At 46.7% G+C, this 19,451-nt stretch overlaps 1 protein-coding gene across 2 annotated transcripts in view; it reads left to right on the top strand.

The window, feature by feature from the left end:
• Positions 1–19,451, top strand: part of LOC147671314 (neuronal acetylcholine receptor subunit beta-4-like) — a 224,136-nt gene that overhangs the window by 158,797 nt on the left and 45,888 nt on the right. For both annotated transcript variants that reach the window (XM_086948079.1, XM_086948080.1), the window contains exon 2: positions 5,106–5,251. In XM_086948079.1, the coding sequence (XP_086804205.1) occupies positions 5,106–5,251 (146 nt within the window). The remainder of the gene's footprint in view (positions 1–5,105; positions 5,252–19,451) is intronic.

Below are 19,451 nucleotides of genomic sequence, written 5' to 3'. Positions count from 1 at the left end.
CAACACCGGCAGGGGCCCGGGACTTGGCACCTCCAGGTGCCCCCCGGCCACGACCCCTGCCACGAAAGGGCTGTGAAGCGCCCCGAGCAGGAGGCCCAAAGGTGCGATGGTAGCCAAAACCACGCCCCCATGAAGGAGGGCGGACCAGAGCTACAAGCTTGCGGTTCTCTGCCGATTGCTTGACCATCTCCTCAAGCTGAGGACCGAACAACTTGGAACCCCCAAAGGGCAACTTCAGGAGGACCGACTTCTGGGAAGACTCAGCCTTCCAGGAACACATCCAGATATGCCGTCTTGCAGTGATGGAAGCACCAGAAGCAGCCGCCGCCACGCTCAAATTGTCAAAGGAAAGATCAGACAAGTAATGTAGCTGTAACTCCATGAGGGCCAAAAGAGAGGAAGCATCCTCCACTTCCTGCAAAAGAGAGGACAGGGCCTGAAAATCCTTGAGGAGGGACTGGACCAAGTAATTCGAATGGGCCGTCGCCCTGACAGAAAAATTAGAAGCATCATAAGAACGCTTCACCGCCCCTTCAACCCGCTTATCCACAGCGTCCGAAGGAAGGGCGTCGTCCGACAGGACCAGACCATGAGAGGAAAGTCCAGCCATCAAGTTGTCAACCATGACAGTCTGAGGAAACAATGCAGCAAAACCCTCCAAAGGATAGCGCTTGGACAAAAAGCGCGGAAAAACAGACTTATCCAACTCCTTCCATTCATGATCCAGCACCTTGTGCACAGCACCATGCAACGGGAAGGAGTACGGAGTCGGCTGGTGATACTGTGCAAAGAAGTCATCCTCCAGGACATCCGACACAGGAGGAGAGAATCCCAAATTATCACGGACATGGGCAAACAAATCAGAGAGCTCAGCACCCTGAACAAAGCGCCCACAAACACACTCCCCATCATCCGGACCCATATCGCCATCAGGAGCATCCTGAGGATCCGAAGACCCACGAGGAACCTTGGCAGGAGGCCCAGCGGACTCCCGAGCCTGAAAAGCAGCAGCCACAGCCTCATTGATCAAGAGACACAGGGCATCCAGAGGAGGAGCGGAGGAAGACATGACAGCACCAGTGAAGAACCACAGGAGCAAGACACTAAGACCCCAACCACAAGTCCATAAACACCAGCACCAATCCAGAGAGCAGGCACTGAGAAGGATGAGTGCCAGCAAAAAAGGATCCCATTAAATACAGAGAAAGTCCCGAGGGCCCAATCTCACGCGGACCAGAAAAAAAGGGGCAGGCACTAGAAAAGGCAGCCGCCCGGCCCAAAACCGCCCCAGGCAGCCGGAAACAAGACAGACCACATGCGCCGGCAGAAACCACCGCTGGAACCCCCGCCCGCTAAAGCAGGCGCCGCGGGTTCGGCAAAGAAAACCGGCCGTGTAGGAGGGCGGGTTTTATAAACAGGCGTGGAGGCGGTAGTGGTGGTTTAAAGGATGAAGTTTTATTGAAAACAAATGAAGAGGTGACAGGGGTTGATAAAGGTTCCTTGGTGGTTTCTTCTTCTTCTTCTGATGTCTCCGGGGATGTGGTGGAGGGTGATAGGTGTTTTGTGGTGGTCTTCTCCTTGTCTTCATGACTTGGTTGATCCCCCCGGTGGCTCATAAGAGAAGGGGGAATAAAATGAGGGAACCGTGAGAATGGTGGTAACAAAATATGTAGGACTGAGCTTCCCTTCACCACACCTTTGGTGTTTTGTGATAATAAGTAGGGAAGTGACGGAAAGGCAGAAACTGGTGAAAACCGAGGCAAAGATAGATCCAGACTAGGAAAACAGGGAAAAGGAGCAATGTCTTACTGTGCCTAGGGAGGAGGAAAAAGAGTGCTCAAAGTTCACGGGTCATGGAAAGGGGATATGATCGTTTCAACAGCGCGCCGTGCAATTTACAAGGTGTAAACCTACTCTTCACACAGCCCACATAGCACTAACAAGGCACGGTCCGAGTATTTTTCATCAACCCTTTTCTGCAATAGTCAATGCGCGGCCGGCACAGGTAAAACAACAAAAAAAATACTAAACAATAAATCCCTCCCAATCTCCTTTCCCACCCGCTTCCCAAAACTCCCTCGAGCCGATGTCACTCACCGACCCCACCGCAACTCTTCCTAGAGTCACGGCCGCTCTCCCGCATCCACCGGACACCACCAGTCCTCGCACCAGCTGTCTTCATCCACGTCCTGGTTGGTGGGCGTCTCGGTCTCCAACTTCTCAAGTCCTGCGTCTTCCTTCACAAGGTCCACGTGGTCTTCTATGGCTCCTGCATCTTCTACGGGTCCCGCGTCTTCTTCCTCCGTCTGCACACTGCTGCTTCCGTCTTCGGCGTGTGTGTCAACTTTTTCCGCCCCGCTTCTTTGAAGCCACCTCTCATTCGTCTAGCCGTACTGCTTTTGGATTTCGCCTCACCCACTTCCGGGTCATTGCCGTCATTGCGTCCGTGTACCTGAGGAGAGACAGCAAAGGAGCGTGGTTGCTGAAGTCCAATTTCAGGGTAGCGAGATGTTGTTAATCGGGTACAGTCCTCTTCTATTCCGGTATCCTTCTCACAGGCCGCTAAAGCAGGCCTGAACAGGTGAGAACAGAATAGGGAAAAACGGCCGCTAAAGCGAACCGCCAAAACCACAGAGACACACGCAGCATATGGGGCAAATCATATACAAAAAAGGGGGGGCCGCTACAGCAGGCCGCCAAACAGCAACAACAAAATAAAGGGAAAGGAAAAACTCACCCCATCCGCTCAGCCAGGCACGAAGATACTGTGTGCAGAAAAAAAAGAACAGGATGTTGCGGTGATGAACTTCCCTCTTTATGGTCGCCTGGGAATGACGCCATATTGGAGGAGGTGTGAAAAAGCTCAGCTAGGTTGTAGGTTTCTGTGGAGCAGACTAGCTGCTCACTGATAAGAAATGGGACGGGGAGACCAGGACGAGGAGGTAATGATGGGCTGTACTTAATGCTGTACTTAAGAGCAACCTAGAAGAATGTTGAGCCACAGCAGTTGCTAACAATGGCATACAATCATTGCCATATAACTGCATATTTAGTAGTACGCAAAGCAATAGATGCGCATCTGGAATCCGGAGCTAAGGTCCAGGCTAGAAGTTAACGTCATAAAGCTTCCTTCATGTTCTTATCACTGACCTCTAGGAAGTGTTAGTACTTACACATAAAACTCTGTTCTCTGATGATGATCTCCTTCCTTACATGGACACTCAACCTAGTCAGGTAATGCGTATTGTGCTTAGCCTCCCTCCCTTGCATTCATGGACACATCTATTGCCCCTTCCACCGTGCAAAAGGGCATAGTCGTGAATTTCCCCAATGCTAGTCATTGCATTTTTTCGAGTTCGTGTCTGTGCTGGATCGGCTCATAAATATGCTTAGATATCCTATAGTGGGCCTCTTCGCCCTTTATTTTAGTTTCACTAAAATGTTATTGTTCGAGCTGCATCACCGTAGACTACTCAATCATTGTTAGGCTTTCTTTGCTGTAACAGTGTAGAGCAATGGTCTTCAACCCTTTAAATGCTGTGCTCCCTTAAATCTTTTCACAATTATTCTATTACATTGGCAATGTTTAAATATATCTAAACTTATTTAAACATTGCAGTTAAGCTCTGTTACCGTTTTAAAAATGTAATAAAATACATGATTGCCAAACCTACTGGTTTGGTCAGGCAGGCCTTACCAACATGTAAAAGTATCCCCAGTGTGATTATTAGAAATAGGGGTGGTAGGTTTAAAGAATATGTGTAGTCCTTTCCTTTTAACACCTTCTCCCTGCCAGGATATAAATGACAAAATATGTTAGTGATGGCCCATTGCAGAGCGGCTGCCTACCGCTCATTCTTTTCTGCTAAAAACAAAGCACTGTTATGAGCATAATGCTTCTTTTGACTAGAAGCTGGTGCTTCCCTGGAGAAATTCTGCCCTCTCCATACCCCAGTCCCAGTTTGTAGACCCCTTGCATAGAGGTACATTAGCACCTTTTTGATGTAATCTTGTTGGAATCATTAATGGTTATCTATATGGTGATATATGCTAATAGTGTAAACCATAAAAATGCTTTGGGGTAAAAATGTCATAAGTATGTGTACTCAACAGAGAGATCTCACCCCAGTCCTGCCAAACTAATATAAATGTCACTGTGTGAGGAGGGGGGGGCCTTGGAAGAGGCAGGGCCCTGTGCCTGGAGCTACCTAAGAGGCACTCTGCCCCCCACTTCTACCCCACCACCAACCCCGCCCCCAAAAAAAGGGTCACTGAGCTGGTGCCGATGTCCTGCGGTACTCTCACACCCTTAATGGACACTGGCTGCTTACTTCCTCCAAAGACACTCTGCAGTGTTTTTCCTGGTGAAGGGAGCGGAAACCGTGTGACACACAGTGGCAACGTGTGAGTTGACAGGTCTGCACCATGCAAAATTTCCCTTGCCAAGAAGGATTCTCTATGCAACATTTCTCAATGGGTGGGGGGAGTCTTTAGACCCAGCCCACCCTTTCAACACAGGATCACTGTGATATAAGTCTACCCTCAGGAAGGCTGAGATCACTAAAATGACTCTATTTAATTCGAGCAAGATTGCTTTATTTAGTTTTTGCTGATGCTGTGCAGCACCTGGACACTATAACTTTTTCTCTTTTTGCTAATGCTGTTCAGTATTGTCAAAAAGCTTTGGCAAAGCCAAAAGGCCGGCTCACAGAAACCTATTGGCTTTTCCAATGGTTGGTATGTCAATGGAGCGCACAGTCCAGGTCTGCCCATGGCCCCAGGCACACCAGCGATGATGTATACTGATGCAAGTTGGGTGGGCATCTCTTTTAGCAATATCACCTTTGAAGTCTGGTTGATCAGGGTCTGTAATGTGGAGTACCAAATGTGTAATAAACATAAGCATTTCACAAACAAAGGCCAAACAATAGTAATTTGTGTATGATTATTTGGACATTCCAAGACGCATTGTTGTCTAACCTTGTCATACCCGTGGCCGTAAGTGTTCTCTATTAAATACAAACAACACAAAGTAACCTTTAATATAATTCCGTGTGATAGCAGTGGGTAACCATGCCTGTGTTTCAACTGGTTGTGTTTTTCAGAAATCAGCTCTGCAGATGCTGAGGAGAGGCTGATGAACACACTTCTGAGTCCTGACCGATACAACAAGTTAATTCGGCCCGCATCCAACAGCTCACAGTTGGTATCCATTCAGCTTCAGGTGTCGTTGGCGCAGTTAATAAGCGTGGTAAGTTTATTACAACAGACAATGTTTAACTTAGAAATCTTGTAACATGCTTTGCACCGGGCAGGAGATTCCCCAAATTCACATTTCATGTTATGTTATGTTAAGATTCTTGTAGAGCGCATGGCTGCCCCAGCAACTGGGCTTTCCAGCACTTAAACCTGCAGGGTGGAGTCGGGAGAGATGGGGATGGCTAGTGATCAGAGAATAGTCAGTTCTTCTCAGCCCTTCTAAAAATCCAGTGGTCCAAAGTGGACCGGATCGGAGGAGGCAGGGAATTCCAGAGAGCGGGGGCCATTGCCCTGAAGGAGCCACCCCGGCTCTGGTTCTATGCTCCCGGGGCACAAGGGCAAGGTGGAGATCAGCTGAGCGCCAGGCATAGGCCAGAACATATGGAAGACACAGATCACTCAAAATCGCGGGGGAAAAGTCAGTGAGAATTTTATGAGCGATACAAAGAGCCTTAAAAAGAAATCTTTGCTCTATAGGCAGCCAGTGCAGCGGGTGAAGAAGGCCAGACACATGGGAGTGCTGGGGAGCGCAAAGAGGGTACCGGCCGCGGCATTCTGGGCTCGCAGGAGCCTTTTATTCACCGACTTCTTAGAGCCGAGGAGCGCACGTTGCAGTATCCAAGCCTAGCCAGAATGGTAGATTGGACTATCATCTGGCGAATATGGGAATGAAAGAGTCCGAAAATAGGTAAAAGACCAAAACAAGTCCCTGCTACTGATTTGTATGGTTGTCAAAAGAAAGGGAACAATCCATCCAGACACCCAGGTTCTTTACAGCTGGTTTTGGCTGTTGGGGAGAGCCAAGCACAGGAGGCCACCAGTGGTTCACCCATAGATGGCTATCCCTTCCTAAGAGAAGGATGTCTTTTTTTTAGGTCGAGCCTAGAGCAGCTGCTTTAGGAAATCGACCTCTTAGAATAAATCACTTCAGCCTCAGTAGAAGCATGTGCCTGTGGTCCTCACACGCCATTGGCCTTTGCGTCTGGCTTTAGCAGGCAATTGGCCAAAGGCGTGTGGAGGTCCCAGCTTCCTGGTAAATGTTTACTCCCAGAGAGTTTTGCTCTCGGGAGCCAGCAGAGGCGCGCAGGGGCCAGGTGTATTTCATTAGCGTGGCCGCGCTTTTCTCCCACGCAGCGCTCAGGGGCAGCCTTAGGCATGTGCAAGCTGTGCACCTGCACAGGGCCGCCAAACCCCAGGGCCCGCCATGCCAATATATATCCTTAATATAATAATCCTCTGAGGATGGATACATATTTGCGTGGCGGCCCCTGGCAGGTATTTGGCGGCCTCTGGGTCTATTCCACTTCCAAACACCCTGACGCCCCCCTGTTCGGGCCCCACCCGGAACCCCTCTTCCGGGGCCCCCTACCTACGCTCCCTGCCCAGGGCTGCCATGAGCCTAGAGTCGCCCCTGCAGCGCTGCGCTTGTTAATTACTGCTGATTCTGAGCCACTGAAGGATGCTGCCCGGTAAAAACCCTGTTCACAATAGTTCTCATCCTGTTAGTCTACCTGACTCATTACAACATTGCTTCTCGACACATCATATAAACAGAACAAGCGTTTTGTAGAGGGAAACTTATTTTTTACTTCTTTTGTAAGGATGACAGTTACACTACAGTAGTAAACAACCAGTTCGCTCAGAAGAATATCATTCATACCTGAGTGCTTCCAGCTGAGAGAATGCCGGTGCTCGCCTAGAAGCATCCAGGCAGGCAGGAGCGCCCACTGCCCTGGAGCAGAACTCAACCTCGGTGGCCCCGTGGACTCTCACAACCCGGCGACTCGGAAGCAAGAAGCGGCGCCGCTCCCTTTCACCTTCCTGACTGTTCCTCATTAAACTGAACCACCTTTTGGTTGTTTGGGCACGAGGAAGGGCACTGTCGTCGTTTCCAGAGTTTTAGCTTGTGATATTTCTTCCCAGTCTCTCCCGCACAGTGTGACCCTGGGGCAGCCAAACTCAGAGTTAGGCGCTGCAGAGGAAACGCTTCCGCTATCTGTAGCGCCTGGACTCCGGCATCAAACAGTGTGTGTTTCTCTCCTTTGCTGACTACGTTTCACCAGTAAGTGACCATGGTTTGCTACCCATTGGTGCTGGGTCACTGGGCAATGCGTACAGCCTCTAAACCCCCATTCTCACCTAGATTGGAATAAAGGGAGCGTGGTGTATTTCATTAGGGGGGGAGATGATAATACGTGTAAGGGATTGCTGCGTGTACCAGTGAAGTATATATCCCATACACATGTGTGCGTGTCTTTGTAGGCACTGTTTCACAATTACTGAAAATCTGTGAGTCTCGTGGTTAGACAAACAGTCCAGTTCAGAGGCGCAACTAGAGCCAAATTTTGGGGTGGGGCTACGAAAAAAATTCGGGGGGGGGGCTGAACCTTTAATCAGTAGGCAGAGTGGAGCTGCAGGGGCTCTTAGAAAGGGTGAAACAACTCCAAGGCCTAATTAACATTCAAATGGTCTTTAAAAGACCTGTGAAACGTTCTGGTGCCGCTCTGTGTGTGCCCGGGATCTGTCTCATCCCGTGCTGCCACACACAACCGGGGGGGGGGTGGGGGGTGGGGGAAGGCTGAATCCCGGTGAGTTCAATGGGTGTTGCGCGCCTGGTCCAGTTCATTTGAACTGAGAGAGATTTGTGTTTATCTGTTTGTCATTCCCATTCTCCGCCGATCACCAAGACTGGCTGAGCCTATCAGGTGGCTCAGAGTGTTGGGAGCCCTTGTAGTTTACCTGTCTTCTAAGTTCACTGCAAGTGCAGAGTGGAGGCTTAATTTGTGACGATATTTATTTATGGATTAGGAGTTATTTTTCGCCTAGAGATAGTGAAAAGCAGAAACGAAGGTAAAGAAAAATTAAGTGAGAATTTGGAATCCAGTGAAGTTTGCTTGAAAACTGGGGTGAACATGCATTTTTAGAGTGAGATAAAGAGGAAATGGAAGGGAAATAGGAAAGAGGCATTTGTTTAGAATTAAGACTAGGCTGCCTTTGTATTCGACAAACACAAATTCACAGCCGATGGCAAGTTCCCAAGAAAATCGTGTGCGCTGCACGTACTTGATTTTATTTTATAACAAACCGAGTAACTCACTAGCTCAGTTTCTAAGAGGAAGAGGCAAGGCCCAGAAGGCCGAGGGTGCTTTTCAGATCTGTATCTGAGGCCTGGGCCCAACTCCTTGACAGGTAGGTTGCCTGCACGGCTAGTAGCAGCCTGAGGGTGACACACATTACCCTGTCATGGCAATGTCAGCGGACATCTGCTTTCAGGTTTCCCCTTGACCTTCTACACGGCTCCCCAAAAAACAACGCACCCCAGGAGTAGAAGACCAAGGCCGCCTCTGGAAGGTTCAACACTGCTAGTGAGGCACATGCAAGTTTTCAGTTTTGAATGGTGATCGGGTGAAAACGTTTTATTTACTTTTTAGGTTTTGCCTGCAAGTGCGCACGTAGTGTGCATGCGCTAAAAAACCTTATGAGTCTTATGTGGGATCGTTGACCCGCCCCGGCTCCCATTGGCTAGCTCCATAAATGGAGGCTAGCCATTGGGAGCCGGATCTGTCCGTCAAGGCCGGACCAGATTCGGGGGCGTTCCTGCATTTTTTTCCCTGGGCATGGTTCCGTTCGTCTTGGAGGCGGCCTCTCCTCTACCGGGCCGGATTACACTGCTGCAGCCGTCGGAGTTGGTAAATGTGTGGTGGGCGGAGTTTCGTTTGGGTTTGTTTTCTTGAGTCCATGCCGACCGCCGCCGGAAGAAGTCCAGGTGAGTGTTATTTTATTTTATTCATTGCCTTCCAGCCCCCCCCCCGCTGTCCGTCATTGTACCTCTCCTCGCTTCACTTTGTTTCCATTGCGTGACCTTTAAGTGCCCCTGAGGCACAAGCAGGGGCCTACTAGAGTGCTTCTCTATCGGAATGCACTGTGCGGTCTCCCGGGGGTACAAGCAGGCATCCCCTTCGGCGTGCCTCTCTTGCTGGGAAGCGCGCGTGCTGAGGGGTTTCCCAGAGACCGGAGTGTTTCCCAACTTAGGGCTCGCACTGCACGGATGGTGCGTGCTGAGTCCTCGAGGCCGCCTGCTCACATCACTGGCGCATTGGGCTAAAGGTATATTATGTTTCATTGTATGTGCTTTCAGATTGCGTTGCTCGTTCCCAACTGCCGGTGACCGGGACACAGCCCTGGTAACTTCCTTTTTTTTGTGCAAGGCATTTACACTGTAAGTATTCCAGATACCCTAATAATTTGGCAAGGAGAACAAAAAAAACCTCTAGAACATGATGTTTGGATGACTCCAAATGATCTCTTGTGTTCGTTTCTGTGGAATCACCGAGGCTTGATGAACACTAAGTGAATCTGATGCATAAACGCAGCTTCTACCTCGATTCTGATGAGTGCCAGATGTGGGGCGCATGTGATGTGTGTGTCTTTGTGATCAGGCAGAATCCATTGCGGTTTTTAACCTACCATATCGCTGTCATGTTGATTGCCCCAACTCAAGGGCTGCTGCTACGGGGTTTGACTGCAAGGGGCTGGATCTTTTCAAAGGTGGGGTGCTTTGGTGGTGCTGGAGGCAGCAATAGGGTGAGAGAAAGGTGGGGGTCGGGCTCATTAAAAGCTGCATCTCAGAATATACACTTAGAAAGAAAAACAGCAAAGCGCACACTGCAAAAATAAAAATCATGCAAAGCACCAAGTGCTTGTTCTCACACTGGAACAAAAGCAGTGATTTAATTCACTTTTAAAATAGATAGGAAGTCGGGTGGGCTAGATTTCTTCTTTTATTTCACTGGATGCACAGTTTTTTAGTGGCTGGTGTCTTTCTACGGACTTTGCCTTGCAAAATGTTACTTTAAGAAAAGGTAACTCCTCAGACATCTGTAGGCAGTAGTGCTTCATTCAAATAAGCACACACACTACTATCGAAGTAACAGATTTTGTATGTACATGTCCTCCATTTACACTCATGATTACAAAAAGTTACTTTCCGTTAATTGCTTCGAATAAGTCAGAAGCGGCCCATGGTCTTCCCGTGAGGTCGTCAGACACCCCAGACTGAGAATGAAGAGAAACGGAAACACAACTTCTCTAATGCACCCCAGGTGTGTGAATGTGTAAATGGAAGACCAGAGCTGTAAATACTGATGGGAACCAGGAGATGGTATAACAAAAGCACATTACGAACGTCGGCTTCTAATCCTGGTTACAGAATCAAAACTGGTGAAATGTGATGGCTGTAAAGTGCACTTACGCAACGGCCTCCAAGACAGAACGGCGGCATTCACACATTCAAGATCAGGGGTGGGGTTCTAGGCGTTCTTTTGTGTGGCAACCTGAAAAAGTATTTTACACCCACAAACTTACTCCTGTCAAAGCAGGGAAAAGTTCATTTTCATAGTGTGGCAGCCTGATTTACACCCACAAATCTACTCCTGTCAAAGGCAGGGACACCTTCATTTTTTTGAATTTTTTTTGCAGAGTTTTATTATGCGCGAACTAGACCCGAACCGAATCGGGTATCAGAGCGCTTTACATAGCACCAGTTACGTTACATGAGGACACACATTCATTTTTGTTAGGCACGGGGAGATTAAGTGATTTGCCCAGAATCACAGGATGTTACCGAGACTCGAACCCAGGTCCGTTGGGAGGGGGCACGCAGATATTTAATAAAGGAATTAGCCCCTGGCCTCACGTGTCTCATCTCCAGATGCAAAGCACAGACCAGAATCAGGCAGCCGGCACTGTACTGACTGAGCCTTTCTGGCACGGTGTGTTAGATAAAATGAACCTACCTACTACACTGTAACTGGGGGTACTGGCAGGGACCGCATGAGCATGTGAGATGCAATAGGTGTGCGCTGGTATGACCGTAACTCCATGTCAGTGGAGGCGGGAGCCTGGCACCCCGCCCCCGCTTTATAGTGCTATAAGCAGTCAGGTCTCTGCGTAAGCAAACCAAGTATTTCACATCACTTAGTGCGCTCAGCAGAGAAGCCAAAGAGATAATGAGCACATAGTCAGAACCCTTTTACAATCCGGATTATTTCATACGCTCAGCAACAAGGCCAAAAGGTGTGCTGTTTTAACATTAAGCACCTAATGTTTATTAACTGCGAAACGTTTTAGCCACTCATGATTGTGTGCCTGGTCGGTATTACGCCCTATCACGTTTGTGAATGTGTATATATTTTGCAATGTGACCTACGTACTAATAGATATTTATTGCTGTGTTTGGTACTGTGTACAGACAGAAATGAAGCTGAAACTTGAGGACATATAATAACAGCGTTGCATTTCTGGCCTGCTTGTTTTCTGGCTTAGTTGTAACTCCACAAACCCTTTCATATCTCATCGGCTTTTCCCATCCTCTCACTCATTGTGTTTGTGTTTAGAATTTGTATTTTGCATCCTATCCCTGACGAGGCCCTGAAGTGCTTGCAAGTGAGAGGCTCCTCCATTTGTTGTGCATTGTTAGTAGAGTGTAGGTTTACTGTGTAGCTTACATGGGATGCATTCTGTGTTGTGTGTATGGTGATAGAGGCGTGCTGCAATAATATGGCAACAAAATTGTAGCTCCACTTATGCATGGAGTGAAGCTGAAGTGTGAGGGAGAGATAGTAATGTGATGTCCTCTTGTGTTTTTCACATTGTTCTTAGAGATCTTTTTACTGACGTTTGCAGAAACATTATATTTCAAGTTCCATATTCAATCACATAAATTCCTAGACCCCTCTCCCTCCACAAAAGACCACAGGGTTGATACAGTGATCAGTTATCCAGTATTTGTTTATGCATAATACAGTCTCATTAGACTTGGTGCATTTGTTTTCCTCCTTACTAGGAATTGTTCATTTGTCTCTCCTGTTCAGTCAATTTCCGAGTCACAAAAATGTAACCAATGTTCATATTTTTATGAGCTGCCCCTGCCCTTATTCATTGGAAGATGAAGAACCCTGCACATATCTAAACTTACCTTACATGTTTCAATTTCTAAGGGCGGATACACTTCACCAGGCCTGTGTGATATGTCACTTTACTAGGACTAATGCTAGTTGGGATTCAGCCATTACGACGCGGTGTTTACACCTCGCTACCAGGAGGCGGCCTGGGGCTCCGCTGGTAGCGAACTGTGGGGGAACCAAGACCCCCGTGATAGCAGTACTTAGCGGATTAACCGCATCGCTGCGGCGGTTATTTTTCCCCTACGCGGCTTTTTTCCGCGTAGCTCAGCTCGTCATCCGCACACGCCCCCCGTGGCTGATGACGAGCTGAGGTCATCATCAGCATCGAAGTGGTTAAGGCGGGCAGGAGGGGCACTCCACGCAGCAGTTGTGACTGCTCCCCATAACATTTGTAACATGGGCAATTCAAGTCACCATAACATTTGTAATATGGGCAATTCAAGTCACCAAGGAGCATTGTGACCTTCTAGGGGAAAGAGTCCGAAAGCGGGTTACTTAAAAAGGTCTTGGAACTGCAGGTGTCTTGCAATATCATTTTAATGTATAGTTGGGAAAGAATATATTCTTTATAATGAACAGTTGCAGAATAACTCTCTCCAAGCTGTATGGAACTCTGAGGGCCTGTTGTACATTGCCAGACAGTGTGTGGGTCTTGAAGTGTGTGTAGGGCTTGCAGTGTGTGTGGGGAATGCAGTGTTTGGGGGGGCTCTCAGTGTGTGTGGGGGGGGCTCTCAGTGTGTGGGGGGGCTCTCAGTGTGTGTGGGGGGCTCTCAGTGTGTGGGGGGGCTCGCAATGTGTGGGGAGGGCTCGCAGTGTGTGGGGAGCGCTCGGAGTGTGTGGGGGGCTCGCAGTGTGTGGGGCTTGCAGTGTGTGGGGGGGCTCACAGTGTGTGGGGGGCTCTGTGTGGGTGTGTGTGGGGGGGGGCTTTGTGTGGCTGTGTGTGTGGGGGGCTCTGTGTGGGTGGGGGGCTCTATTTGGATGTGTGTGTGGGGGGCTCTGTGTGGATGTGTGTGTGGGGGGCCTCTGAGTGTGTGTTGGGGGGCTCTCTGTGGGTGTTTGTGTGTGTCATTTGCGAGAGATAAAGCTAGTGGCATTGTAAATGACAATGCCATTTATTTATGTTAAAAAAAAACATAAATAAAAATAATGTCAAGAGCAATGCCAATAGCTCAAACTTTAACAAAGGCAAAACCATTGCATTGTAAATGCTTGTTACTGCTTATTATTGACCTGTATAGCATATAAACAACACTTCAAAGACCACAAATCCTCTAGCTGACATGAATATTCACCTTAACTGACGTAATAAAGATAGCTCACGTTTAAAATATTTTTATTCTATTTCTGGAAGCTAATAGAACTGAGGTGCAATGAAATATGTTGTACGTGCCCAGGATCACACACTTCAAGTGGGGATACGCGCAGGATGAACCATGTCTTCAGCTTCCACTGAAAGAATTTCTGATAAGAAATCACATTTCCTCCCTGGGGAAACAATAATTCTTGTTTTGAAGGCTAGGCTACTCTGCACGATTTTATGCTACTCTGGATTATATTGGTTACGTTATGTTCTTTTTCCTGCCTGGAGTGCACAATTATTACTAATATTAAATTGATTTCAGATTCACCCGTTAATTTTGTATACAGATCAACAAGAGTTTTATATTCCGTTATTTTACTGCATTTCTTCTCTGATGATGTAAATCATGGGTCTCCATCATATGCCCATGAGGGTTGGATCCATTCCAGAGTTTTAGGAACACTTGTAAATATAGAAATGAGTTGCATTCAGACTATATGCATGTATATTTTATTTACCTTATGTTGGCACTGTGAATAACTGGGGTGTACTTCACTCTTTGGAACATAAAATGCCCCCAACCCCCCCTCCTGCTGAAACCTTGGATCTTTCTTTCTAAATTATATCCAACTCCCTCCTCTTCATTTTCCACAAAACAAACAGAAACCAGCAATGGCCATAGCCATTAGGTCTCGCTTTGGGATCTTATAAGTGTTTAGTTATCCAGCACAATATCCTTGGTGCAACAACATCAACTGCTGCATAGCTAAACACTTATAAGGTCCCAAAGGCGAGACCTATTAGCTATGCCAATGCTTGTTTTTGTGTGTGTTGTATTTCTTTATTGCGTGATTACACAAGTTAACATAAAGAAGAAGAAAGTAGGGTTGTACATACATCGATCTGGGTTACACATATACATGCAATACGAACTTGTGATGTGTCTCCACCACTTTCTGATAAAGCAATCCTGCATAGGGCATCCCTCCACTGCAATCTTTAAATTGGGATAAGAACAAGGAATAGGGGGAATAGGGATGGGGAACCGGGGGAGGAGGGTATGTGCAGGTCCGCCTTTGTGCCTCTTCCCCTGTTGGGATGAGTGGAATATACAACCCTACCTTCGCCCCCCAAGGTGTTGGTCAACTAATATATAGCACCTGGTTGTTACCTAATTTTCTCTTGAGGGATGAACCAACGGTCGCTTGCATGCCATCTCTGCCCAGAGAGGGCTTGGGTGCAGGGAGTCGAGGTGGCAGGGTCTGGCAATGGAGCCAGAACAAAATACAAGGCCTTTGGGGTCTAACAGTTTGTCGGTCTAGCCCTTTGATCCTGTGGCAGGTCGGTAATGTTTTTGCAGGTGTGAGTGTAAGCGCGGGTGTGCCAGAGGGGGGCGGTATAGGTGGGAGGAAAAGAAAAAAAAGAAAACGATTTCAGATTTGATATAATTCAATTGAAGGCAGTTGGCCGCCATCCATTCAGAAATGGCAATCAGGTCCTCCATTTTTTTCTTAGAGAACTGGCTAGGATCGTTGGAAAACGAAAATACCTGCAGGGTGTCATCCGCATATGACACCAAGGAGATGTTTCTGGCTTTTGCTACTAGTGCCAGCGGCTGGATGTATATATTAAACAGCGTAAGACTTGGGGCCATATGTATCAAGCCTTTTGCGATTCGTTAAGGCCGAAATTCGCAGAATTTCGACCTTAGCGAATCGCAAACGGCCTTTTTTCCAATTTTGAAATGTATGAAAAATTAGCAAAATAAGGAATCGCAAAAAATTGCGATTCCTTATTTTGCTTAAGCATTTAAGGAATCGCAATTTTGCGATTCCTTAAATGCTATGTATGAAGCTTTTCAAAATTGCAAATTCAGGTTTAGAAATCGCAAATTACCACCAACTTGTAGTCTAAAAAATAGCGATTTTCTACATACATACCATTTTACGATTTCTAAATAGCGATTCCTTAAAAATCGCTATTTAGAAATCGCAAATGGTGATGATGATACATATGGCCCTTAGTGCGGAGCCCTGTGGGACCCCGCAGCGTAGCGGTTGTGTATGGGAGTGGAAGGGTGGTGAGATAACTATCTGCCAAAAAGGGCGTAAACCAGGCGAGGCCTTTGCCACCAATGCCGATCCGTAAAATTTCTAGGTGGTGAACCATCAGGATTCCAATGACTGAGCCTCAGCTGGCCCGGCCATCAGAACCTTTGGTCCAAATATCCATCTGCCACAGAGCCTGCAGGTCACAGAGGCAGAGGCCTCATTCTATTTAGAGTGGGGCTTTCACCTCTGATTATAGCTGCCAGTTGAGGCATGGTGGTCTGTGAGTCCTGGTAGTCCCAGCAGGAAATAGAAAAATGTTCATGACACGCAGGAAGAAAAGAACCAACAGCTTGAGGATCTGCAAAACAATAGGGAATGCTGAGTAGGCTGCTATAACACAGTGGCCCAACCGGTATTTGTTTGTGTCGAAAGTAACTCCGCCACACCAACAGATGCGCTTTCGGCAAACCGTTAGTCTCTAAGACAATACATCCAAATCAATACAAAATTGAATGCCAGATATCTCAGTTTAGTTCCATTGCTAAATGTAGCAAAAACATTAGAGATGTTATACAAGTTAATCTAAGGTATGACCCACGATAAACAGCAGAGGGAGTATACAAGGTATTGCAAAGTAGAATCTACAATAAATAATAAGGATGGTATACAAGTTAAGACGTGGCAGGATCCACAATGAAGAGCAGAGATGGTATACATGGTACTGCAAGATATGATCCACATAAATAGCAGGATGGTAAACAAGTTATCTCAAGGGAGGATCCATGCTGAATAGCAGAAATGGTTTGCAAGCTAAAGCAAGGCAGGCCGTGTAATAAAAAAGCAGAGATGGTATAAAAGTGAATACAGGGTAGGATCCATAATAAATGGCAGAGATGGCATGCAAGCGAATGCAAGGTAGGATCGATGATCAATAGAGAAGATGTTATGCAATTTAATGCAAAATTGGAGCCACAATAAATAGCAGAGATGGCATGCAAGTGAATGTAATGTAGAAACCAGAATTATCAGAAATGATGGTATACAAGATAATGGTCCATAATAAATAACCGAGGTGGTACAAAAGTTAACACAAGGTAAGAACCCTAATATTCAGCGTGTGAGAAACGATCAGTCAGAACATCAGTAATTTTGCATTTAATGTCAATTATAGTCCGTGGGATTGTGCAGTGTCTGGAACAGAGCTGGGCTTAATGTTTAAACGTATCTGCTATTAGAGTGGAATTATATGGAGTTCAAGCAATTTGAAAACCGTAGTATCCGTAAAATGTTGTGATATGCTACAAGGTTGATGATCATTCCTACAGGAAAAGCGCTTACCTTCAATAACGCTTAATGTATATTTTCATCGTTAAAAAAAAAGATATTAAACCTAAACTGTTTTTTTCTGTAAGCTATTTCCCATCCACTCTTTCCAATCACATTGCTGTGTAGAGTTCCCTGAATCACTCTAAACTATTTTATGTCCGAGATCAAACATTGGGATCATAGACTTCTGGATGTCATCGCTAATAAACACGGTGCTTCAGAGAAAAACTTAGCCAGTATAAAAATCCATCTCTGTATTTGTGAAGCAATTCATTCCTGTTTAAAGGAAAGACTAATGACATGTGTTCCAAATACAAAAGAGTACAGTATAATTCAATGAGAATGTTTATAGCAATAATCTGCACATTTTAGTGGCAAAAATGATTGGATTAAATTAAGAGTCATTACTCTACGACAGGTGAAATATGATGTCTTAAATAAACATATTGTGTGTTTGGAGAAAGTAAATTTGACTATGTACTACGTTGGCAAGAAAAACGGGAAACTTGGAAATCCCATGTCATGCTATGTTATCCTCTCACTGAGGGCTCATCCAGTCATTATACACTGAGGGCCATTCCAGTCATTATACGCGGAGGTCCATTCCAGTCATTATACACGGAGGGCCATTCCAGTCATTATACACGGAGGTCCATTCCAGTCATTATACACGGAGGTCCATTCCAGTCATTATAGACGGAGGTCCATTCCAGTCATTATACACTGAGGGCCATTCCAGCCATTATACACTGAGGGCCATTCCAGTCATTATACACTGAGGGCCATTCCAGTCATTATACACGGAGGTCCATTCCAGTCATTATACACGGAGGGCCATTCCAGTCATTATACACTGAGGGCCATTCCAGTCATTATACACTGAGGGCCATTCCAGTCATTATACACTGAGGGCCATTCCAGTCATTATACACGGAGGTCCATTCCAGTCATTATACACGGAGGGCCATTCCAGTCATTATACACTGAGGGCCATTCCAGTCATTATACACGGAGGTCCATTCCAGTCATTATACACTGAAGGCCATTCCAGTCATTATACACTGAGGGCCATTCCAGTCATTATACACTGAGGGCCATTCCAGTCATTATACACTGAGGTCCATTCCAGTCATTATAGACGGAGGTCCATTCCAGTCATTATACACTGAGGGCCATTCCAGCCATTATACACTGAGGGCCATTCCAGTCATTATACACTGAGGGCCATTCCAGTCATTATACACGGAGGTCCATTCCAGTCATTATACACGGAGGGCCATTCCAGTCATTATACACTGAGGGCCATTCCAGTCATTATACACTGAGGGCCATTCCAGTCATTATACACTGAGGGCCATTCCAGTCATTATACACGGAGGTCCATTCCAGTCATTATACACGGAGGGCCATTCCAGTCATTATACACTGAGGGCCATTCCAGTCATTATACACTGAGGGCCATTCCAGTCATTATACACTGAAGGCCATTCCAGTCATTATACACTGAGGGCCATTCCAGCCATTATACACTGAGGGCCATTCCAGCCATTATACACTGAGGGCCATTCCAGTCATTATACACGGAGGGCCATTCCAGTCATTATACACGGAGGGCCATTTCAGTCATTATACACTGAGGGCCATTCCAGTCATTATACACTGAGGGCCATTCCAGTCATTATACACGGAGGTCCATTCCAGTCATTATACACGGAGGTCCATTCCAGTCATTATACACGGAGGTCCATTCCAGTCATTATATGCTGAGGGCCCTTCCAGGTATTATATACTGAGGCCATGCCATTATACACTGAGGGCCATTCCAGTCATTATACACTGAGGGCCATTCCAGTCATTATACACGGAGGTCCATTCCAGTCATTATACACTGAGGGCCATTCCAGTCATTATACACTGAGGGCCATTCCAGTCATTATACACTGAGGGCCATTCCAGTCATTATACACGGAGGGCCATTCCAGTCATTATACACTGAGGGCCATTCCAGTCATTATACACTGAGGGCCATTCCAGTCATTATACACTGAGGGCCATTCCAGTCATTATACACTGAGGGCCATTCCAGTCATTATACACGGAGGTCCATTCCAGTCATTATACACGGAGGTCCATTCCAGTCAATTATATGCTGAGGGCCCTTCCAGGTATTATATGCTGAGGCCATGCCATTATACACTGAGGGCCATTCCAGTCATTATACACTGAGGGCCATTCCAGTCATTATACACGGAGGTCCATTCCAGTCATTATACACGGAGGTCCATTCCAGTCATTATACACGGAGGTCCATTCCAGTCATTATATGCTGAGGGCCCTTCCAGGTATTATATGCTGAGGCCATGCCATTATACACTGAGGGCCATTCCAGTCATTATACACTGAGGGCCATTCCAGTCATTATACACGGAGGTCCATTCCAGTCATTATACACGGAAGTCCATTCCAGTCATTATACACGGAGGTCCATTCCAGTCATTATACACGGAGGTCCATTCCAGTCATTATACACTGAGGGCCATTCCAGCCATT

This window comes from Lissotriton vulgaris, unplaced genomic scaffold (assembly GCF_964263255.1).
Source record: "Lissotriton vulgaris unplaced genomic scaffold, aLisVul1.2 SCAFFOLD_942, whole genome shotgun sequence".
Taxonomy (NCBI): Eukaryota; Metazoa; Chordata; class Amphibia; order Caudata; family Salamandridae; genus Lissotriton; species Lissotriton vulgaris.
This window is presented reverse-complemented; position numbering and strand designations above follow the sequence as displayed.